The 21,635-nt window shown below is 40.5% G+C and overlaps 1 protein-coding gene across 1 annotated transcript in view; it reads left to right on the top strand.

Moving 5' to 3' along the window:
• The window catches only part of EDNRA (endothelin receptor type A), a 73,088-nt gene that overhangs the window by 30,961 nt on the left and 20,492 nt on the right, over window positions 1-21,635 (top strand). The window contains 1 exon segment of the mRNA NM_174308.2: window positions 10,646-10,773. Coding sequence (NP_776733.1) covers window positions 10,646-10,773 — 128 coding nt within the window.

The raw sequence follows: 21,635 nt of genomic DNA, 5'->3' as shown, positions 1-21,635 counted from the left end.
TATATATATATATATATATATATATAAAATAAAGTGAAGGGAGGGGTTGAGGTTAGACTAGGTCAGGGATAAATGGAGCTGATAATAGTTTCAGAGAAACCAGTTACGGATTGGAGTTGTGATTTTTTTTTTTTTTAAATCATGCGATCCAAGAGCTGGCAGAGAATTTAGAGATAAGAAATATTGGGCCAGAACAAGATTATACAGCAGAGGAGGAAGCCACAGCCCAGAGATTTTCGACAGGGCTAGAGCTAGAAGCCAGAATTTCTCCTTCCCTGCAGTATGCCATCTTTCCCTCTTCTAATACTTTAGTGGGTGAAGATGCATGCCATTCTTGAGGGAAGCATGACAGTTACATGACTCAGACATCTTGAACATGTCTTCCTAATTCACTTTATGCCTCAGCTATTGCAAATTATGAAGTCTTATTTGCCAACGAATTTCTGTTATTAAGTATTCAAAATCACCTCAACCTTGTTTACTGTGATACATCACCTTTAGCATCAACCATTTTCTTTGTTCTCCACAAGACACTTATGATATCATTTTCTTCACACCACATACCATATCTTAGTTGGGTCATTGTTTCCATCGACACAGGATAATTGTGAACATGTGACATACTTTACAATGAAGAACTAACCCCAGTTCTTAAGATTTTACACATTACATCATTCAATATGCTGCATGCTCTAAAATATGCCACTGGTTTTTGCTTTTTCCTACTTATTACCACCTTCCTGGTAAGTTTTCTGGGACTACTACCTAAATCTACATGTAGTAATCTCTGCCGGTTATTTCATTTTGTTTTGTTCTGCTTCATTTTCACCTTCATGTTCTAGTAAGTACTAGAATGGCACCCCACTCCAGTACTCTTGCCTGGAAAATCCCATGGACAGAGGAGCCTGGTAGACTGCAGTCCATGGGGTCGTGAAGAGTCGGACACGACTGAGCGACTTCACTTTCACTTTTCACATTCATGCATTGGAGAAGGAAATGGCAACCTACTCCAGTGTTCTTGCCTGGAGAATCCCAGGAACGGGGGAGCCTGGTGGGCTGCCGTCTGTGGGGTCGCACAGAGTTAGACACGACTGAAGTGACTTAGCAGCAGCAGCAGCAGCAGCAGCATGTGCTACCATAGAGAGTGCTTAAGATAAACAATAACATTTTTTCAATAAGTTTTGAGTCTTATTGTGTGTCCAGGTCAGAGCACTTATTTTCTATAATTAACTATAATTCTATAATTTCTATATTTTCTCCATTCAGGAAAAATCGACTTCATTCTTTCCAACGTAAAGCTTCTCTCCATTATGAATTAAATCATAAAGTACTGACAGTAAACTGTACAACCTTGATATTGAGTACTTCTCACTTTTCTTTTTTAGAGAAGTTTAATTCTTCTCCATCCAATGATCCTTTGGTTTTAGATATACTGAAAAAGTGGAAGTCTGATAGGTTCTAGATTCTAGATTCTAAATCAATAGATTCTAGATTGGCATCCTTACAGCAGAGTTATCAAAGAGAGATATTTCTTTTCATCCCCAGCCTCTGAGAATGAAACCCTTGGGTGACTGAGATTCTTGGAGATACTAAGCCCATATCTTGGGTGAACCATCTTTCCTCTAATGAAATAACCTTCCTGGGTTTGGAATTTTGTTTTAAAAATGTTTTTTCCTCTTTTTTATTCTCTCCTTCACCTGGTTATTAACATCTATGTATTTCAGATTCTAAAAAGTGAAGACCCCTCAGCCAAAACCAAAACACTGAATATTGAACAGTTAAATAGATGGATAGCAGGTAGTAGCAACAACTTCAAGTTTCTGATCTATGTGCAGAGTAGCTGGAGCAGTTCCTCAAAATCCATGTTTACAGGCACTCCCAGTTACGATCTTCGATGAGTCAGGCCCTGTTCTAAGGGGCTCTGATTTCCTACCCACATCAACCATATATGGCGCAGGCTCTCTTTCATCTCTGGTTTTCACTGAGAAACACTTCTATCGCATGAGTCATGTGGGTCCAAGGCCTTCATCTGCTGAGCTGCTGCAGCATGCCGCTTGCAGCTCCCTTAGGGACCATCGCATCTGTTCCTCTTCTGGGTAGACAACTCCTGGTCAGTGGGGCCCTTTGTGCCCGTGGGGTCTGCCACCACCCTGCACCTGGTAGCCGGGATGACCCTCCTTCACAGTCTCACTGGAAAAAGCAGACACAAAGCAGAGACTGATAAGGATAGGCTGTGCAAATAGCTCCCATTGCCAGATACTTACTTCTGCTAAGCACTTTCTCTGGATCATCTCTTCTGTCTCCCACAGTAAACTGGCAAGGTAGCTGCCATCACCGTTTCCGTTTTCTAGAGGAGGAAACTGAGACGCGTGAGGTTAACCAAGGTCATGTGCCAAGGTCATGTGATCTGGAATATAGAGGAGCTGGGATTTGGTCCAACCCAGGAAGTTGAACCTCAGGGCCCACACTCTTTATAATGCTAAGCCGCCTTCTCTCATTCAAAGGAGTGCTTCTCCGTTCCCCCTTACCCTCCACCCCCAGCCCTCATCACAGAGAGCACCCAGCACCAGAGTCGGGAACGTTTATGGAGTTTCTGCTCTGTGTCTGTCGTGCTCTCCAAATTCTAGGGCTGGCCAGGAGGTATGAGAACCCTGACAAAGGAAAAATCGTAAGAGTAGGGCAGAAGCCATTGGTTTTGCTCTATTGATTTGATTTAATTTCATTTGACTTCTGTGAAAATTCTGCCTCAATCCTGAAGCAATTAAAGCCTCAGGGAAGAACAAAATTCATTCTCAGTCACGCACAGTGATTTATTTCATTACAACCAATTTGAGATTTGCAACAGCCCAAAAACATGTTCTCATGAAAGGCCTCGGCATCACAGGCTTTATTACCATGCCAGTCTGTAGTGTCAGAAGATGTAGAACATCTTTACTGCTGGTTCGATGATGTACCAACTTCTAGAATACCTCCCAGCCCCACTCCCAGAAAGGAAAAACCTCAGAACCCTACTTTTTAAAGACTATACCTGGTTCACCATGTCCAACTTCAAATGACCTGAGTAATCCATGTTGAGGGAAAGAAAACATTTTATTTACTTTGAGGTTCCCAGCTATTACAAACTGTACTCATAAATCTCTCATTCCTCCCTAGGATGGGTGGAGTGGGACGAATGGAAGCAGGAGAAGCCGCCAGCCTCACTGGACGGGCTGGAAGGGAAATTAGCACAGAGAAAAAGGCATCCCTGGCTTTACTTATCCCATTAATAAGATGTCATGACAATAACAAAGATAATGTCCAAATAGTGGCATTAACATCTGCAATGGATTTTAAAAGGGGGGATGAATTAATTTTTATTATCCTTTTCTTCATGGTCATGAATAATCAGTATGTTTCGGTTTATAATTACAAACTATAGCAGTTCAGAATAACTAACATCTGTGCAGTGTACATTCAGTGTGTGAAGTTCCGGCCCTCCAGATGATTCTGATGGCAGCCAAAGCTTGAGAACAAGTACACTGAAGTAGTGAGTCTCAACCTTGGCTCTACGTTGGCACCACCTGGAAGCTTTAAAAATTCCTGGACATGGAGGAGAGAAAGCGGCAAGTAAGATGGAAGAGGAGGAGGTCACTGAGGATTGGGGCGAGGGTTGGGGTGACCCACCAAGGGCTCAGAGTCATAAGTCAGACAGTGCCGCTCGGCCACTTGGGGTAAAGCCACTGCCAGCAATAATAGTTTATCGTGTTCATTAATTCATTATTTGGGGATGTCAAAACACAAATGAGAACTCCCGACCACCCATGCTCAAGTGCATGTCTTCATCATGTAAAACCAAGTTCCATTTGGGAAAAAAAAAGCAAAACTGCTGACCTTGTGTCCCAACTCAAGAGACTAGGGGGCTTCCCCAGTGGCTCAGCGGTAAAGAATTCACCTGCAATGCAGAAGTGAGTTCAATCCCTGGGTGGGGAAGATCCCCTGAAGAAAGGGCTCAACAACCCACTCCAGTACCCTTGCCTGGAGAATCTCATGGACAGAGGAGCCTGATTGGCTATGGCCCATGGGGTCGCAAAGACTGAAGTGACTATACACACCAGAGATTCTGATTTCATTGGCCTAGGACAGGATTTTCAGTCTAAGCACCATTGACATTCTGGGCTAGATAATTGTTCACTGGAGCACCTGGCCTGTGCATTGGATGTTTGGCGGTATCCTTGGCCTCTGCCCCCAGATGTTAATAGCCTCCCAACAAGCTGTAAAAACCAAAAATATCACAAGATGTTGTCAAATGTCCCCTGAAGGACAAGATCACCCCAGGATGAAGAGCAGTTGTCTAAAGGCATAGCCTAGACACTGGGATTTTTAAAAGCTTCTTCAGTCATTCTGATGTACAGCCAAGACTAAGAACCACTCATCAGGAGGGTTTGTATTAATAAGTGGCTTTGTGTGTGCAATGATGAATAATAGAACAATAAAATTGTGTGTAAAGTAAAAAAAAAATCAACGTGTGTGGAAGACTCAGGCAATCTGCCCATAAGTAAAGGACAAGGGCTTTAGGGCACAGATTTCACAGCAAGCTTTTGGCGCCTTACATTTTTGCTTACCTTCTGGTTGTCAGGTATGTTCCAGAAAACTGACATAAACAGGTACCCTGCATTTATCTAAAAGGTCACAATCACATAGAAATTGCTTTGTGCTAAGTATAGTAGTGGCTGGACAGCCTGCTTTGGGACCTACTCATTCTAAAAACAGGGTGCTTATCAGTGGATCATGTGGTACGTGTAGTTAGGTAAATCTGTGTCAATGGGTTAAAAAAAATGCAGCCTGTCAATTGCTTTTTTGATGTATTTCTAATGCAGACATTGTATTTCAAGTGGGTGTACCTTATAGAAGATATTGAGTATTTATAGGACACTTATAAAGGGAAAAAATTACTTCTCTGGAAACAGAGGAAAATAGAAAAAAATCCCAGAGAAGGCAATGGCAACCTTCTCTAGTACTCTTGCCTGGAAATTCCCATGGGCGGAGGAGCCTGGTAGGCTGCAATCCATGGGGTCGCTAAGAGTCCTACACGACTGAGCGACTTCACTTTCACTTTTCACTTTCATGCATTGGAGAAGGAAATGGCAACCCACTCCAGTGTTCTTGCCTGGAGAATCCCAGGGACAGCGGAGCCTGGTGGGCTGCCGTCTATGGGGTCGCTCAGAGTCGGACACAACTGAAGCGATTTAGCAGCAGCAGAAAAAAATCTATTGCATTTATTTTTAAAACTTTTTATTTTATATTGGAGTATAGCCAGTTAGCAATGTCATGATAGTTTTAGGTGGACAGCAAAGGGACTCCGCCTTTGGATCCTTTACATGGATATACATGTATCCATTCTCCTCCAGACTCCCCTCCCATTCTCCTCCACACTCCTCCTCCCCATCCCATCACATAACATTGAGCAGAGTTCCCTGCGCTATATAAGTAGGTTCTTGCTGGTTATCCATTTTAAATATCGTAGTGTGTACATGTCGATCCCAAACTCCCTAACTATCCCTTCCGCTGTCCTTCCTCTGTGGTCATTTTCTAAGTCTGTGAGTCTCTTTCTGTTTTGTAAATAAATTCGTTTGCATCATTTCTTTTTAGATTTGGCACATAAGGGATTTCATATGATAGTTCTTCTCCATCTCACTTTTTTCACTCCGTACGACAACCTCTAGTTCCGTCCATGTCGTGCAGCCTGTCAATTTCATAATGTTGATTTTGACACCATCCAAATCAGCCACACAAATACAGAACTTCTACACTAATTGTGCTGTTTGCTGCTGCTAAGTCGCTTCAGTAGTGTCCGACTCTGCAACCCCATAGACGGCAGCCCACCAGGCTCCCCCGTCCCTGGGATCCTCCAGGCAAGAACACTGGAGGGGGTTGCCATTTCCTTCTCCAATGCATGAAAGTGAAAAGTGAAAGGGAAGTCGCTCAGTCGTGTCTGACTCTTAGCGTTAGTAGTGCTTTAATTTTCAGGTTGAGATCAGGACTTTAACTACTTTTTGACTGAAGAAAATTACCCTGTACTAGAACCACACCAGGGTTCCTAAAACGAAATCCATACTCGGCAGATTGCCCTCTGCTGCCTCAGTGGCCCTGGACTATTCCTCTGCGCCCACCTGAGTGCTCGGTTGGACCACAGGCCGGGCGTCCTCTCAGGCGCTGCGCTGTGCCTCTCATCCAGCTGCACAGTCTCAGCGAGAGCAAGGGGAGGGCTCCCCACGCAGAATCTGGCAGCTCCTCGCCGCTGCGGACTTTTCAGCAGAGCTCTGATCTCCCGCCTCCTCCAACAACTAGTTGAAACAGCGCCTTGTTTGTTTCCACATAAAGAGTGGAAATACGACTTCCGGATACTGTTAAACAACGTTTAAATAGTAAACTTTAAGATGATTGCGTTTTCTGAGGCAAAGTGGTACTGTCAGATTTCAAAATGTGAAAGTTATTTCCCTGAATTAGTGAATTGAAATCATTCATTGCTTCAACACCTACAGGGTACTAGGTACCGTGTGATGCTCCTGGAAGTTATAAATATGAGGGTTACATAAAAGCACAGACCCTTTTATGCAAAAATAAGCTATGACTGCTCCAAGGTGCCAGATTAACCCTTGAACCAATCAGACTTGTTAATTTGTCAGACTGGTTTGGTTTTTCTTTCATTAAATTGTTCATAACTTGTTAATGGTAATGAAATCAACTAGTTCTTTTACCATGGTCTGTTTATCCTAAGCAGTTCTTTATCTTTTCCTAGTCTAGTCTAAATTGTTTTCCTCAACGTGCTTTTAAAAATCAAAACCTTTTAATTAAGTAATAGAACCAGTTCTCAGAAATCTGCTGTAGGAAAAAAAGATCATAATAGACTGCTGAAAGGTATTATTTCCATATGCTCTCATTTTTTTTTTAAATGGCACATCTTTTATGTACAGAGGGAGTTTTCTGGAAGAAAACACACTTTATAATTAACTATGATTGCCTTTGGGCAGAGAATTTAGAGTTCTTGAATAGAAGGGTGACTTCCTTTTCATTATATAAGTTTTTATACAGCTTAACTTTTGCAATTTTAAATACTGTATTTCCCATTTTATATGCTAGTAAATAACAGAAAGTGTGCATTTCCAGTAACCTTTCTTAAGCTCCAAAATAACTCCTCTAAATAAGAGAAAAATAGGTGAGCTACCCTCTATGTCTCTTTGCCTTCCTTTTGTACATGTTTTCTTGCTAAGGCAGAGCGGTCTGAAAGGAGTCTTTGAGTATAAAATACTCCAACATTGGTTCCGTGAAAGAGGTTAACAGGCAGATCCTACCTGAGGTTGAATAGGTAAGGTCATGACAACCCACTTCAGTATTCTTGCCTGGAGACTCCCATGGACAGAGGAGCCTGGTGGGCTACAATCCGTAGGGTCAGACACGACTGAAGCAACTCAGCATAGCACAGTACAGTTAATCAAGGCCTGCTTAAGAAAGCTGCTTTAACCAGAAAGAGAAGTTGCCGGCAGGCAGGGACCTAATTTCCTGTTGGCATCATTACAATAGTCACTGTCCATACATCCCTTGAGAATAAAGTGTGGATGTACATCAGGGGTGTCTACACTGTGATTGGACCTAAAATTTTTTTCCAATGATTTCTTTCATTCACCTCTGTCTATAATTCCCAAGAAGAATCAATGCTGGCAAAGAAAAAAAAAAAAGAACAAAAATAACCAAACACTCATTTGTGTCAACAAAAAACAGTTCTGTGATCTGTTTAGTGCCCATCAATGGTGGCTCAGCAGTAAAGAATCCACTTTACTGCTTTACTTGCAATGTGGGAGATGCAGGTTCAATCCCTGGGTCAGGAAGGTCCCCTGAAGAAGGAAATGGCAACCCACTCCTGTATTCTTGCCTGAAGAATCCCATGGACAGAGGAGCCTGGAGGGCTACAGTCCATGGGGTCACAGAAGAGTCAGACACAACGACTAAACAGTAACAGTTCTATGGTGTTAGAGAAGACTCTTGAGAGTCCCTTGGACTGCAAGGAGATCCAACCAGTCCATCCTAAAGGAGATCAGTCCTGGGTGTTCATCGGAAGGACTGATGCTGAAGCTGAAACTCCAAAACTTTGGCCACCTGATGTGAAGAGCTGACTCATTAGAAAAGACCCTGATGCTGGGAAAGATTGAGGGCAGGAGGAGAAGGGGACGACAGAGGATGAGATGGTTGGATGGCATCACCGACTCAATGGACATGGGTTTGGGTGAACTCTGGGAGTTGGTGATGGACAGGGAGGCCTGGCGTGCTGTGGTTTATGGGGTCGCAAAGGGTCGGACACAACTGAGCGACTGAACTGAACTGATATCTTCCTCTTGAGCTCTTCCTTTCCTCCTAACCCTAATTAAGAGTTTAAGTAAGCATTGCTGTTGTCTCGTGTTGTTGTTGCACTCAGTGTGTCTGACTGTTCGCAACCCTATGGACTGTAGCCCTCCAGGCTCTTCAGCCCATAGAATTTTCCAGGCAAGAGTACTAGAGTGGGTAGCCATTCCCTTCTCCTGGGGAATCTTCCCAACCCAGGGATCAAACCCAACTCTCCTATGTCTCTTGCATTGGCAGGCAGATTCTTTACCATCAGCCCCACCTGGGAAGCCCAAAATCTTTTTCGGTTGAGACTGGAAGAGCCTGAAACCATGCGCTGTGGGGTTTTCCAGATCATGTTCCTTAGCCCCTGTTACTTAGACTTTCACAGGATTTCAGAGTCTCCCTTGTTAAAGCCAGAAACATCCTTTTCTCTTGTTGTTGGATGTATGAGTTGGAAAATTTGTTCACATGGATTTCAGGATCCTCTGTCTCCAGGAATGAACCAACCATCCAACCATAACAGTTCAACTGTTTCAAACCTTATCCTATAACAATTCCTACATGTTTAATTTAAATTTATTTATTTTAACTGAAATAAGCCAGAAAGAAATACACCAATACAGTATACTAATGCATATATATGGAATTTAGAAAGATGGTAACAATAACCCTACATGTTTAAATTACATCTCTCTAGTCTTTACTGGAGAATTACTGTTGTGGAACAAAATACTAAATTCTCATCCTATAAAAATTAATTTTCAGGTCTTCTTTTTAGGGGGTGATTCATCCCAGAAATAAGGTTTTGTGTCTTTACTTGCATCAGGCCCTAATAACTAGCAATCAGCAATGGTATAATTATTTTTTAGCTTCATGAGAACTGAAAGTGTTTAGGGAAGTGTTTCTGTGAAGAGTTCACTGGTTGTCCTTGGACAAGAGTTTATATGGAAATTCTAAGAAGACACCAAGCAAAACCAGTAAGAATGAGAGGGAAAAAATCCCTGAGACAGGACTGAAGGAAAAGGGCTTTCAGAAAACAATACAGAAAAAGGGGGGAAATATGTTTAAAAGTCATACAGGGTCTTAGCCATAAAGAATATAATTACAGAGAGAGCCCTATGTTATTAAATTTTCAAAATGCATACGTTCTGATTTTGTATTTCTGGAGTGACAGTTTCCCAGCCTCTTTCCATGGACTCATATCAATGATGACACCAGCCGTGAAATTAATCCTCAATATTTTAGACATGGTAGAACAACATTGGAAGGTCAACTTAGAGTTAGTATGGCAATGGGTGCTTTGAAAAAAAAGAAAATTTTGTCAAATTAGCATGGTATTATTTCCTATTGAGTAGAGTAAGTTTAAGTTCTGAGTCACTAAGCAAACATTAGAAAGGAAATCAATGCCATTTTTACTCTTGAAAAGACATCATATATTCAGTGGGGACTTCCTCCCTCTATTTACATAGCTACGCTGTTATTTAAGTCCATGCTTCTAGTACAATACCTAAGTAGATGAATACCAGCAGCTCACAGAGGACTTGTGTTCTTGCTACTTATCACAGCCACTAGAGTGTCATCACTTTCTCCTTAGAATTTCAAAGATTTCAAATTGTCAACATGGAAGAATAGACATTCCTGCAAGCGCTACAAACAGGTCACAGTAACCACATTTTCCCATGTGATAAAGAGAAATCTGAGCCTAAACAAACATCACTGGTGTCATCCCTGCTAAAGCAAGGCAGCCTGTTAAGCATGGAGGAAAGCGTGAGTTCCAAGTGATTTTAGGTGTTAGCCAGTTGACAAAGCCAGTATATCCTAAACCACTTCATTTTCCCAGTATTCTCCATAACATCTTGTTCAGAAATTTGGCTGCTTGTCAGGAGTGAATATAATCTCCCAATGCCACTGGTTGAAAATGACTCATTTAACTCATGACTTTGTAAGAACTGATCAAAGATGACTTCCTGCTTCTTGGTTAAACTGTCATCCAAACCCCCACCTGTTGCTCCTCTGAACAGTGGGCCACGTGACCACTTCCTATAAGATCAAAGATTTATCTCTTGTTATTATATTTATCATTCTCCGCATCTTTCAGGGTTAGAAAAACTTGCTGCAGCATTAAAATATGAAAAGATAATGACGATGATAATCTCCTGCTATCACTCCAACTGAAAAGCATCACCAATGATAAAATTTAGAAGTTCAGAAGTGTGATTAGAAATGTGTGTCCAAGTGTTCCGTGCTGGCTCTGCCATTTGTCTTACACGCTTTTTCCCTTTTTCAGCTGCTGGCTGGGCGCTGGCCTTTTGAACAAAATGACTTTGGCGTTTTCCTCTGCAAGTTGTTCCCCTTTTTGCAGAAGTCCTCAGTGGGGATCACCGTCCTTAATCTCTGCGCCCTAAGCGTTGACAGGTAATGTGGCTCTTTCTCCTCACTCTTTTGTTGGGTTTAGAACAGTATTTTTCTCAGAAAGAAGAGAACTCAAGGAGTTTTGAGAGTGGATGCCCAGGACAGTGGTTCATTGGTTCCCAGGAATTAAACTATTATCAATCTTGCTGTACTGTTCAGAATTATTTTCCACAGTTGCTGATTACTAGCCATCTTTGGTTTAGGCAAACTTGCATCTAGACCATTTTGCCAACTATATCCATTTGACATCCTTATGGCGATGAGCTATCAAGGAAGCCCAAGGAATATGTTAGATGGAATGAACTTTGGAAAAGGAAATTCTAGGACATCCAAACTCTATATTTTCAGTGGTAGATTTCTCATTGGAAACAAAAAGAAGATATGGCTCAATTATATTTCTAAAGCTTGATTCCTTGAACTGAATAATGAGTACTCAGAATTATATTCTAATCTATGCTTGAAAGTCTTCCTAAAAAGAAAACAATAGAAGTGCCTTTTCATCCAGCTCTGAAAAACCCATCAAGTGTCTCAAAGTCTTTCCAGAATTCTTCTCAAACATGGATGTCAAGACTTCTTTAAAGAGGTCTTTCTAAATTCCATGAATTTCTAGAAGGTATTTTATATGTCTTCTAATTTTCATAGTGGGAATTTTATAAAAAAATGAAATTAGGAACTCTGGTGCTCTTTTATATTGAATACAGCCCTTTGAGGGCTTCCCAGGTAGCAACCTGACTGCCAATGCAGGAGACATAAGAAATATAGGTTCAATCCCTGGAGCAGGAAGATCCCTTGGAGGAGGACATGGCAACCCACTCCGATATTCTTGCCTGGAGAATCCCATGGACAGAGGCGCCTGACGAGCTATGGTCCATAGAGTCACAAAGAGTTGGACATGACTGAAGCAACTTAGCATGCACGCATAATCCTTAGCAAACGCTGTTTAATGGCCTACTTAAGTGGTTTACCTACAATTTAGAAGAGGTCTTCATTTTTCCTTTCACACTTTAACAATCACTTTATCAGAGCACCCAAGTCCCATCAACATAGAAATAAAAGGCCCACTTTCTTAAAGAACAGTGTAAGTGTTTACGGATATTCTGTTATTTATCATTTACAATTAATTTTCAGGACCAAAACTTTTATTGTTAAACCATAAAGATATTCATTCCATTGGTAGTAGAAAACTATAATGATATCCTTATTATAAATGTATGGTTATAGTAATTGTGAAACACTAAACAAAATGTTTAGTGGTATTATTAAAAATAAATTTATTGCTGAAATCAAAACAAAGAACATTTCATTAGCATTTAAGTTGCAGTAAGGTATTGACAAAAATGATAAACAGAGCAATGGTAAAAACAAAGATCATAAATAAAATCATGAATAATTAGGATTCACAGTGATTCTCAGGAAAACCTGAGGTCTACATAGGTTTCTTCTGCATCACATCAAATGTTAAAGGCTGTTGCATACAAATATTTACATACCATAAGTAGCCACTGTATCACTTCAACTTAACGAATAACTGTTACTTGTGATGATGTCTCAAAATATGAGCAAATAATCTGGATTTTATTCACTAGTGAATTCTCACTCTGCTGTTCCCACTCCTAGCACCCCAATAACATCATTTTTAGATAATACAGTACTTATGAGATGTAAAATAATCATGACAATTTTTTAAAAAATTGTGTTTCCTATATGCAAATTCTTCCTACATCATATTCTTAAGTGTTATAAAACTACAATTGTGAAACAATGTGGTATACACCCATAAATACATTGACAAGTCAATGGGGGAAACAGAAACAGGTTTCAAAGTGTACAAGAATATAATATAGGCTGAAGTCACTTGGATTGTAACAAGAAAAGGGAAGATTCATCAACAAACAGTGCTATGTACCATCTGGGGGAAAAACATGTTAAAGGCTTATCTTGTGCTACATATCAATAATATTAGTTGCAATGACTCAGCTCAGTTCAGTCGCTCAGTCGCGTCCAACTCTTTGCAACCCCATGGACTGCAGCACACAAGCCCTCCCTGTCCATCATCAGCTCCCGGAGTTTACTCAAACTCATGTTCATTGAGTCAGTGATGCCATCCAACCATCTCATCATCTGTCATCCCCTTCTCCTCCTGCCCTCAATCTTTCCCAGCATCATGGTCTTTTCAAATGAGTCAGCTGTTTGCATCAGGTGGCCAAAATATTGGAGCTTCAGCTTCAACATCAGTCCTTTCAATGAACACTCAGGACTGATCTCCTTTAGGATGGATTGGTTGAATCTCCATGCAGTCCAAGGGACTCTCAAGAGTCTTCTCCAACACCACAGTTCAAAAGCATCAATTCTTCGATGCTCAGCTTTCTTCACAGTCCAACTCTCACATCCATACATGACCACTGGAAAAACTATAGCCTTGACTAGACGTACCTTTGTCGGCAAAGTAATGTCTCTGCTTTTTAATAGGCTGTCTAGGTTGGTCATAACTTTCCTTCTAAGGAGTAAGTGTCTTTTTATTTCATGGCTGCAATCACCATCTGCAGTGATTTTGGAGCCCAAAAAAATAAAGTCTGCCACTAATTCCACTGTTTCTCCATCTATTTGCCATGAAGTGATGAGACTGGATGCCATGATCTTAGTTTCCTGAATGTTGAGCTTTAAGCCAGCTTTTTCACTCTCCTCTTTCTCTTGCATCAAGAGGCTCTTTAGTTCTTCTTCACTTTCTGCCATAGAGTAGTGTCATCTGCATATCTGAGGTTAGTGATATTTCTCCCAGCAATCTTGATTCCAGCTTGTGCTTCTTCCCGCCCAGCATTTCTCGTGATGTATTCTGCATATAAGTTAAATAAGCAGGGTGACAATATACAGCCTTGACGTACTCCTTTTCCTATTTGGAACCAGTCTGTTGTTACAATTATTACCATTTGTTAAGTATTAGTGTGTACCAGGCCCTGTTAAAAATACTTCTCAGAAATTATTTTATTTAATGCTTATCACGGATTTCTTTGGAAGGAATGATGCTAAAGCTGAAACTCCAGTACTTTGGCCACCTCATGCGAAGAGTTGACTCATTGGAAAAGACTCTGATGCTGGGAGGGATTGGGGGCAGGAGGAGAAGGGGACGACAGAGGATGAGATGGCTGGATGGCATCACTGACTCGATGGACGTGAGTCTGAGTGAACTCCGGGAGTTGGTGATGGACAGAGAGGCCTGGCGTGCTGGGGTTCGTGGGGTCGCAAAGAGACACGACTGAGCGACTGAACTGAACTGAACTGAACACCTGTGATGGTGCTATAGTTATCCCCACTTTACAGGTGAGGAAGCTGAAGTTGCAAGAGCTTAATCAAGGTCACTCATCTACTAAGTTTTGGAGCCAGTCATCAAATAAAAGTAGTGTGTGTTCTTAAACACTATGTTTAAGCATGCAGAAACTCAAACCATCAGGCAGTAGAAGAAAATAAACCAGCGTCTTTTTGGTCTCTAGAAAAGGAAGACTTTTTAAACCTAAAAAGGATGGTAGAAAATCTGAGTAAAACTATAAATGCATTTTAGGACATAAAATTTTAAAAGAAGATCACACATTCATAAAATTAAAAACCAAATAAAGCAATAATCTGGGGAATATACTTGCAGCAAAACTGCATGTTAATATTCTTGGTATTTAAAGAATCCATACAATTGGTAGTTAAAATCGTAATACTTTCATATTAAAAGGTATGAGTATAAAAATCACCAAAGAAAAAATCAAATTTAAGAGAAATTCTCGTTAAAAAGCATACTTCTCTGGTAATGATGGAAACTTGAACAGCCCCTCCAGAAAGTAAAGTCCTACAAGTGCTTTTGTGTTCTTTTTTTTAATTTATTTATTTATTGACTCTGCTAGGTCTTTGTTGCTGTGTGCAGGCTTCTCTTACTGCTGAGGACAGGCCCTAGGGCACTCAGACTTCCGTAGTTGCAATTCCCAGGCTCTAGAGCACAGGCTCAATAGTTGTGGCTCACAGGCTTAGTTGCTGCTAATGGATTCTCATCCACTGAGCCATTAGGGAAATCCTGCTTTTGCCTTCTGACCCAATAATTACAATTTTTAGAATAAACCCTATGGAAATGATCCAAAATTTGAACAAAGAAATTAGGTACATAAATGAGCCAATTTACAGAAAATGTTGAAAGCAACATTTTAGGGAAAAGGATAGGGATGTTAAATGCAATTTAAATGTGTAGGTTTATGAATATAAAATTCCTTGAAAGTAATATGATCAGTATTATTAGTAGTTATGTCAGGGGATAGAATAGTGGGTTTTCATCATATTATTAGTAGTTGTTCTATTAATACAAGCAGAAAAAAGTTCTGAAAGTTTATTGAGTTTTATTATCTGTGACCAGTTTTCCTTATTTACTTCACGCTATTCTTTACATTTAGTTTTTCTCATTTGCCCAGCTCATTCCTATGACTTTTATTTTATATTAACACTAATTTCCTATGACTCTAGCTCTAAAACACAAATGTATATAGGCCTTGTGTGGAGAAATACATGTACATACTCAGCTCAGAGGTATTTCCACACCTACACTTGCCTTTACAAAAGCACCATCAAATTTGGGAAAATAGCATTTTATTTTAAAACTTGCTCTTTATTTAGAAAATTTCCCAAACTTTATGTTAAAAACTAGCATGATAACAAGTTCTGGGAAAGAGCCACTCAGTGTTCTAAGAAAACTGCACCTCTGAGGAAACATCTAACCAAATCCAGAAAAGAGCAGCCTATGACCCAAGAATGAGAAACAGGAGAAAGAAGGCAAGGAAGATGCTTGGCTTCTATAAATAGTAAAATCTTTTAAAGGCAGCTGGGCATAGTCCTCTGAGAAGAGAGACATTGATGAAAAGAGAGACCAAGGAGAGGAAAATAATTTGCTTGGTTTGATAAGAAATAGAGGCAACTTTTCATCTCTACAGTATATTTTCGTGTTACAAAATTTACAATATGTGCTCTAAATAGTGTTATGTGCTATAGTTTAGTGGTCCCTTTTATGGTTCATATGAATCTTAATATAGAAAATATACATTTTTTTTCTTGGGACTTCCTTGGAAATTGGGTTCAATTCCTGCTCAGGGAACTAAGATCCCACATGCCACGAGTCACAGCCAAAAAAAAGAAAAGTATAAAAAATTAATTTTTTTCTTGATTGAAAAATATTTTAGGGCACTTATTCCTCAGTGATATACTATATCATGAATTATCCCTACATTGAGAAGCGTAAGTCATCATTTAGTTCAACAGAACAATTGGAGAGAAGAGTATGAGGTACAGACGTGAAGAATCAGGCCTGGCTGCTGTTCTTTAGAGTATCAATGGGTGTGAACATGTGGACATGGGAACCAGGAAGAATGAAATGCACAAGGGAGATATTCGTGCAGTGGGATCCCCAAAAGTCCCAAGTCATCAAAAACTTCCAGTTTCTTCCTTATTTCATCTTGTTCTGCCCTCTCTCAGGGGACAATATTGCTTCAGCATCCCCAGTATAAACCCTACCTATAAAAAAGAAAAATACCCTACCTGTAGATAGGAGGGAGAAGGGAGCTGGGAGGAGATGATGGGGGGAGGAAATGGAAGGACTGGGTCATAGACTCCTAGTTCTGGTGGAGGTTCACCTCAACCACACCCTTTCCTCTCCTATCTCATGCAGGGAGAAAAATTAACTCAATGGTTCAATCACAAGTTATCAGTTATGTATCAAATAAAATGTCCTTGGTTTGAAAAAAAAAGAAAGAATACCAAGCATCTCTTTCATTAAGACTTGCTCTTAGTTGTTTGTTTTTTATTTTATTTGTTTGGCTTCATCAGATCTTATTTGCAACATGGGGGATCTTTAGTTTCAGCATGGGAACATTTGACTGTGGCATGTGGGATTCAACTCCCCGACCAGGGTCCAATCGGGACCCCCTGCACTGGGAGCATGGTGTCTTAGCCACTGGATCACCAGGGAAGTCCCTAGTCTCAGTTTTAGATCAAAGAGATGAACCATTTTAAAATTCCACTTTCTCAAAAATCTGCCTTAATCCAGGTTTTTCCCTGGTAATCAATTCACCATCCTGTGTTCCCTCAGTCCTTTCTTTATAAATTGTTGCATTTCCCTTGGTACTGACTCATCTTTGAGATCTGTATGGAAGGAATCTTTTTTGACATTTCTATGTCAAAAGCTTTCACACTGTAAAATGAATCATTCACAGTTCATTCCTGAAAATTAGATACCATTTGCTTTGCATCTTGATTTGGTTGCATTATATTCTACTAAAAATAAGAAAATTTCTTCCTTTAAAAAAAAAAAAAAAGCAAGGAGTAAAAAGAGGGAAATTGGATTCTGTTATGAAACAATTTGCAATTTAGGAATCTCTGCTTTCCTTTTATGAGCCGAATCAAATTATGGCCCAGGAAGAGTCTGTGATTTTTTTTTTTTTTATATGTTGCTTTTGAGGGAAAATAACGGGAGTAACTGGGCTCAGTAGTAAAGAATCCACCTAACAAAGCAGATGTGGGTTTGATCCCTGAGTCAGGAAGATCCCCTGGAGAAGGAAACAGCAATCCACTCCAAGGTACTTGCCGGGATAATCCCACGAACAGAGGAGCCTGGAGAGCTACAGTCCACAGAGTTGCGAGGAGTTGGACACAATTTATCAACTAAACAACAATTCATCCAAGCTCTATACGATTTATTACTTCATTGATTACTTAGTGAATACTAATACCGTGGGGTCAAAAAAAAAAAAAGGCCTACTTTTCTCAGTCTAGGTGTTTGGTTACCTTTCTCAGTCTAGGTGTTTGGTTTTGGTTTTTTCTTTTAATATTTATTTACTTATTTGGCTGCCCAGGTCTTGGTTGCTGCATGTGGGGTGGATGGGGGATCAAAACCGGGCCCCTTGCATTTGAAGCGCAGAGCCTCAGCTACTGGACCACCAGGGAAGCCCCCTCCCTAGAGGTTTTTTTAATCTAAATAAGGTAAACAAAACAGAAAAAGCTTATCACTTATACCAGCCATTACCAATAATTTGAATAAGTATTCTCACATGCTTTAAGTGGCAAGCACTCTATGTTTTAGGGAAAAAAACTCTTTGTTTTAGGGAAAAAAGGAGGGGCTGGGATTGGAAAGAGGAATTAAATGCTATTCTTTGTAAGGTTAACCGTCATGTTTAAAGTGGGAAATGATGGGGGTCAGACCAGTAAAGAGGTCTGGTTACAGCTCCAAACTGTAGTTAAAAGCTGCCTGGGAAAGGAAGCTATAAAAAGATAAAACTCCTTTAACAGCTACTCCAGATGATGTGTAATTAGATACCTGGGAAAGTTGCAAGGATCCATTAATAAGGAAACTTTGATTTGCGTCAGTTCCTCATCCCTCATTTCAAGTAGTTACTCGGTGGTTTCTGTGATAGTCTCAAAGATTGACCATAACTCAAGAAGCATGGAAGTGATTTTCTAAAACACTTCATTTTTACTTAGGCTTGGTCTTGGTTTCTCTTTTTTTCTCCTGTGCTTTGATTTTTCTTTCACCCTGCATGTAATGGGTTTTCCTTGTGGCTCCTAGGAAGTGGTAAAGAATCCACCTACCAATGCAGGAGATGTAGGTTTGATTCTTGGGTCAAGAATGTCTCCTGGAGAAGGAAATGGCAACCCGCTCTAGTATTCTCGCCTGGGAAATCCCATGGACAGAGGAGCCTGGCCGGCTACAGTTCATAGGGTTGCAAAGAGTTGAACGCAACTTAGGGACTAAATGACTAAAGCGTAAAAAGTGTGTGTCGTGCAACTCAGGATCTCATTTTGGAGTCTGTTCCCCACTGCACAGTTTTTCACTCTTTTAATTCTCTTGTCAAGATCAGGTGACTGGTTAATCTTGCTGCCTCATTTTTCTTTAGTAAGAAACTACCCCCAAATTGAGTAGTTTAGAACAATCATCATTTTCTTACAGTCTGACCATGTTGTGGGGCAGAAATTGGGGCGGTTCTTCCACTCCTTGTTACTCTGACTGGGGTCTCCTGGTGGCTTTCAGGTGGCTCCTGAGCTTGTTTCATGGTTCCAAGACTCACATGACTGGCCCTTTGATAGGAACAACTAGACACGTGAGATTAGTGGAGCACGTCTCCCTCTCCACGAGCCCAGGGCTGCTCAACACTGCTCCAGCCAGCTCGGAGCTCCAGGGTAGAACCTGCTGCTCAGAGGAGAGGACAGGTGTGAAACTGAAAAAGCATGATTCCAGCAAAGCAGCCACAGGCCAGCCCAGATGACACACCCAACCAAAGAAGTGTCCAAATATCTGCAGCTAGATTCCACATGTATTCATTCAGTTCAGTTCAGTTCAGTTCAGTCATTCAGTCATGTCCGACTCTTTGCAACCCCATGAACCACAGCACGCCAGGCCTCCCTGTCCATCACCAACTCCCAGAGTTCACTCAGACTCACCTCCACCGAGTCGGTGATGCCATCCAGCCATCTCATCCTCTGTCGTCCCCTTCTCCTCCTGCCCCCAATCCCTCCCAGCATCAGAGTCTTTTCCAGTGAGTCAACTCTTTGCATGAGGTGGCCAAAGTACTGGAGTTTCAGCTTTAGCATCATTCCTTCCAAAGAACACCCAGGACTGATCTCCTAAAGGAATGGACAGGTTGGATCTCCTTGCAGTCCAAGGGACTCTCAAGAGTCTTCTCCAACACCACAGTTTAAAAGCATCAATTCTTCGGCGCTCAGCTTTCTTCACAGTCCAACTCTCACATCCATACATGAGCACAGGAAAAACCATAGCCTTGACTAGACAGACCTTTGTTGGCAAAGTAATGTCTCTGCTTTTTAATATGTTATCTAAGTAGTTTAAATGATACTAAAGCCATAAGAATAGATGAGATTACTAGGAGAGAGAAGTTAGATAGAAAGGGGGTCCAAGGGCTACAGAGAAATCCAGTACTAAGAATTTGAGGCATGGGCATGGTCCAGCCAAGGAGATGAGATGAAGTGACCAGTCCCATCAGCAAGAGGAAAACCAGCAGAAGATGGTCTAAACCAAGTGAAGAAAGCATTTCAAAGAGGAGGAATTATTTCCAGAATATTATTTGTTTGCAGTTGGCTCCACACTTGCAGATTTTCAATGACAGTGTCATATATCATATATATACACACCAACTAGATTGAAGGCCATTTATAGTCACACCTAATAAGAACATATTATGTGTTATGTGTTATGTTTTTCTCTCCAGAGAGAAATCATTTTTGGAACATTCAGTATTTCTTATTCTCCACATCTTTCTCCGCCTCTGTCATCACAAATGATTATTTGTAATTGCTTTTGTTTTCTCAAGGAACAAGATCAGTGTGATTAAAAATGGAAAACATTCTAATTCTTTGTCCTGAGGGTTAAGGAAGGAGCAGACTGATTATGAATCATTTGCTCAACTAGATATGAAAAATTACTTCTACTTATTTTTAAATGTTGAATTTACATTGGATTATAGATATGTAATATTCTGGCAACTCATTGGCATGTTACAGAATGAAGCTGCTCTGTGAATATATTCATCATTAGAACATATAGACCACATTTTCTTACTAAACCACCTTCTGTCTCCAATCCTGCCTAAGAAATCTGGCTTTCTGGCTCTCTTAAAAGATAAAGTGTTTTATTTACATCACCTTTCCTGATAAGAAAAAGGGAGAAGAAATAGATAAAATTTATCAGCAGCCTCAAGATATAGACATCCCGTCTCCATTCCTTTGAGCTTTTACTGGACATCAGCCTGCCAGTCTAATAAGGCAGCAAAGTCAACAGAAGTAGAAAGCAAAATATATTGCAGTCTTTATTCCACTGGTAATAACCATAAATTTTAAAATGCAATGTTGGCTATATCGTAAAAGGATTTTCTTGGTCTGTTTGCATAGCTGTATTTTATCCCATTCTGGACTAGTCTAGACTTTTTCAGAGATTCTCATTGTACACCAATCTTATTTACCCTAAAAATCTTTTGCAAAACATTTCTCCATCAAATTGAGCTATATACATGCCAAGTGGCATCATTGTGTGTACCAAACTATAGGTTCTAACCTACAGTGAAGAACGAGGTAGCGGAATTCCTAGGAGTTGTGTTTTCACACATGTACTTTTTAGATGCAGTGGGACAGAACACTAACTGTAAGTGATCAAGGGCTCATTTCAGTGGCGATGGGTATCTTGTATCTTGCCTTGGTATTGCTGACTGTCGTTCCCATCGAGTTGCCTGGCCTGCAAACCCACGTGCACCTGTCTCCAAAGCCTTGGTCTGTTTTACGGCCTTCTTCTGGCACTCTCTAATGAAAGCTATAAAAAGAAAATGTTTCCTTTCCATTACAACAGCAGCAAAAATTTCGAGAATGAAGCCACAAAAGTACTGCACCACATCCCAGGTCCTTCCTTAACTGTAAATCTGAGAGCAGTTAGCACCAGACCATCACATCAGGTCAAAGAGCACAGTTTCTGAAACCAAACGTTCTTTAGACTTAACATTTAAATCTGATTATTATGATAAAATATTAAGGTAAGAAGTAAGGTGAACACAATTTCTTAATGCCAGTTGGTGTTTTGATTGGCAAAATTGTTCAGTTACATTTATATCCTGCACTTCTGGATGAACCATCTTTTTTATATTAAACTATAAACCCTAAAGATTGGGAACCAAGGTATATTTAGTTCAGTTTTACATAGTCTGGCACCAGGCCACATGGGAGAGCTATAGTTCTTCTTTTACATTTTTAAGTATTATGATTTTGTTATTGTTCAGTTGCTCAACCATGTCCAACTCTTTGCAACTCCATGGACTGTAGCACGCCAGGCTTACCTGTCCTTCACCATC

The sequence above is a fragment of the Bos taurus genome, chromosome 17 (assembly GCF_002263795.3).
Source record: "Bos taurus isolate L1 Dominette 01449 registration number 42190680 breed Hereford chromosome 17, ARS-UCD2.0, whole genome shotgun sequence".
NCBI lineage: Eukaryota > Metazoa > Chordata > Mammalia > Artiodactyla > Bovidae > Bos > Bos taurus.
Note: the sequence above shows the minus strand (reverse complement) of the source record. Positions and strands in the feature narration are given on the sequence as shown.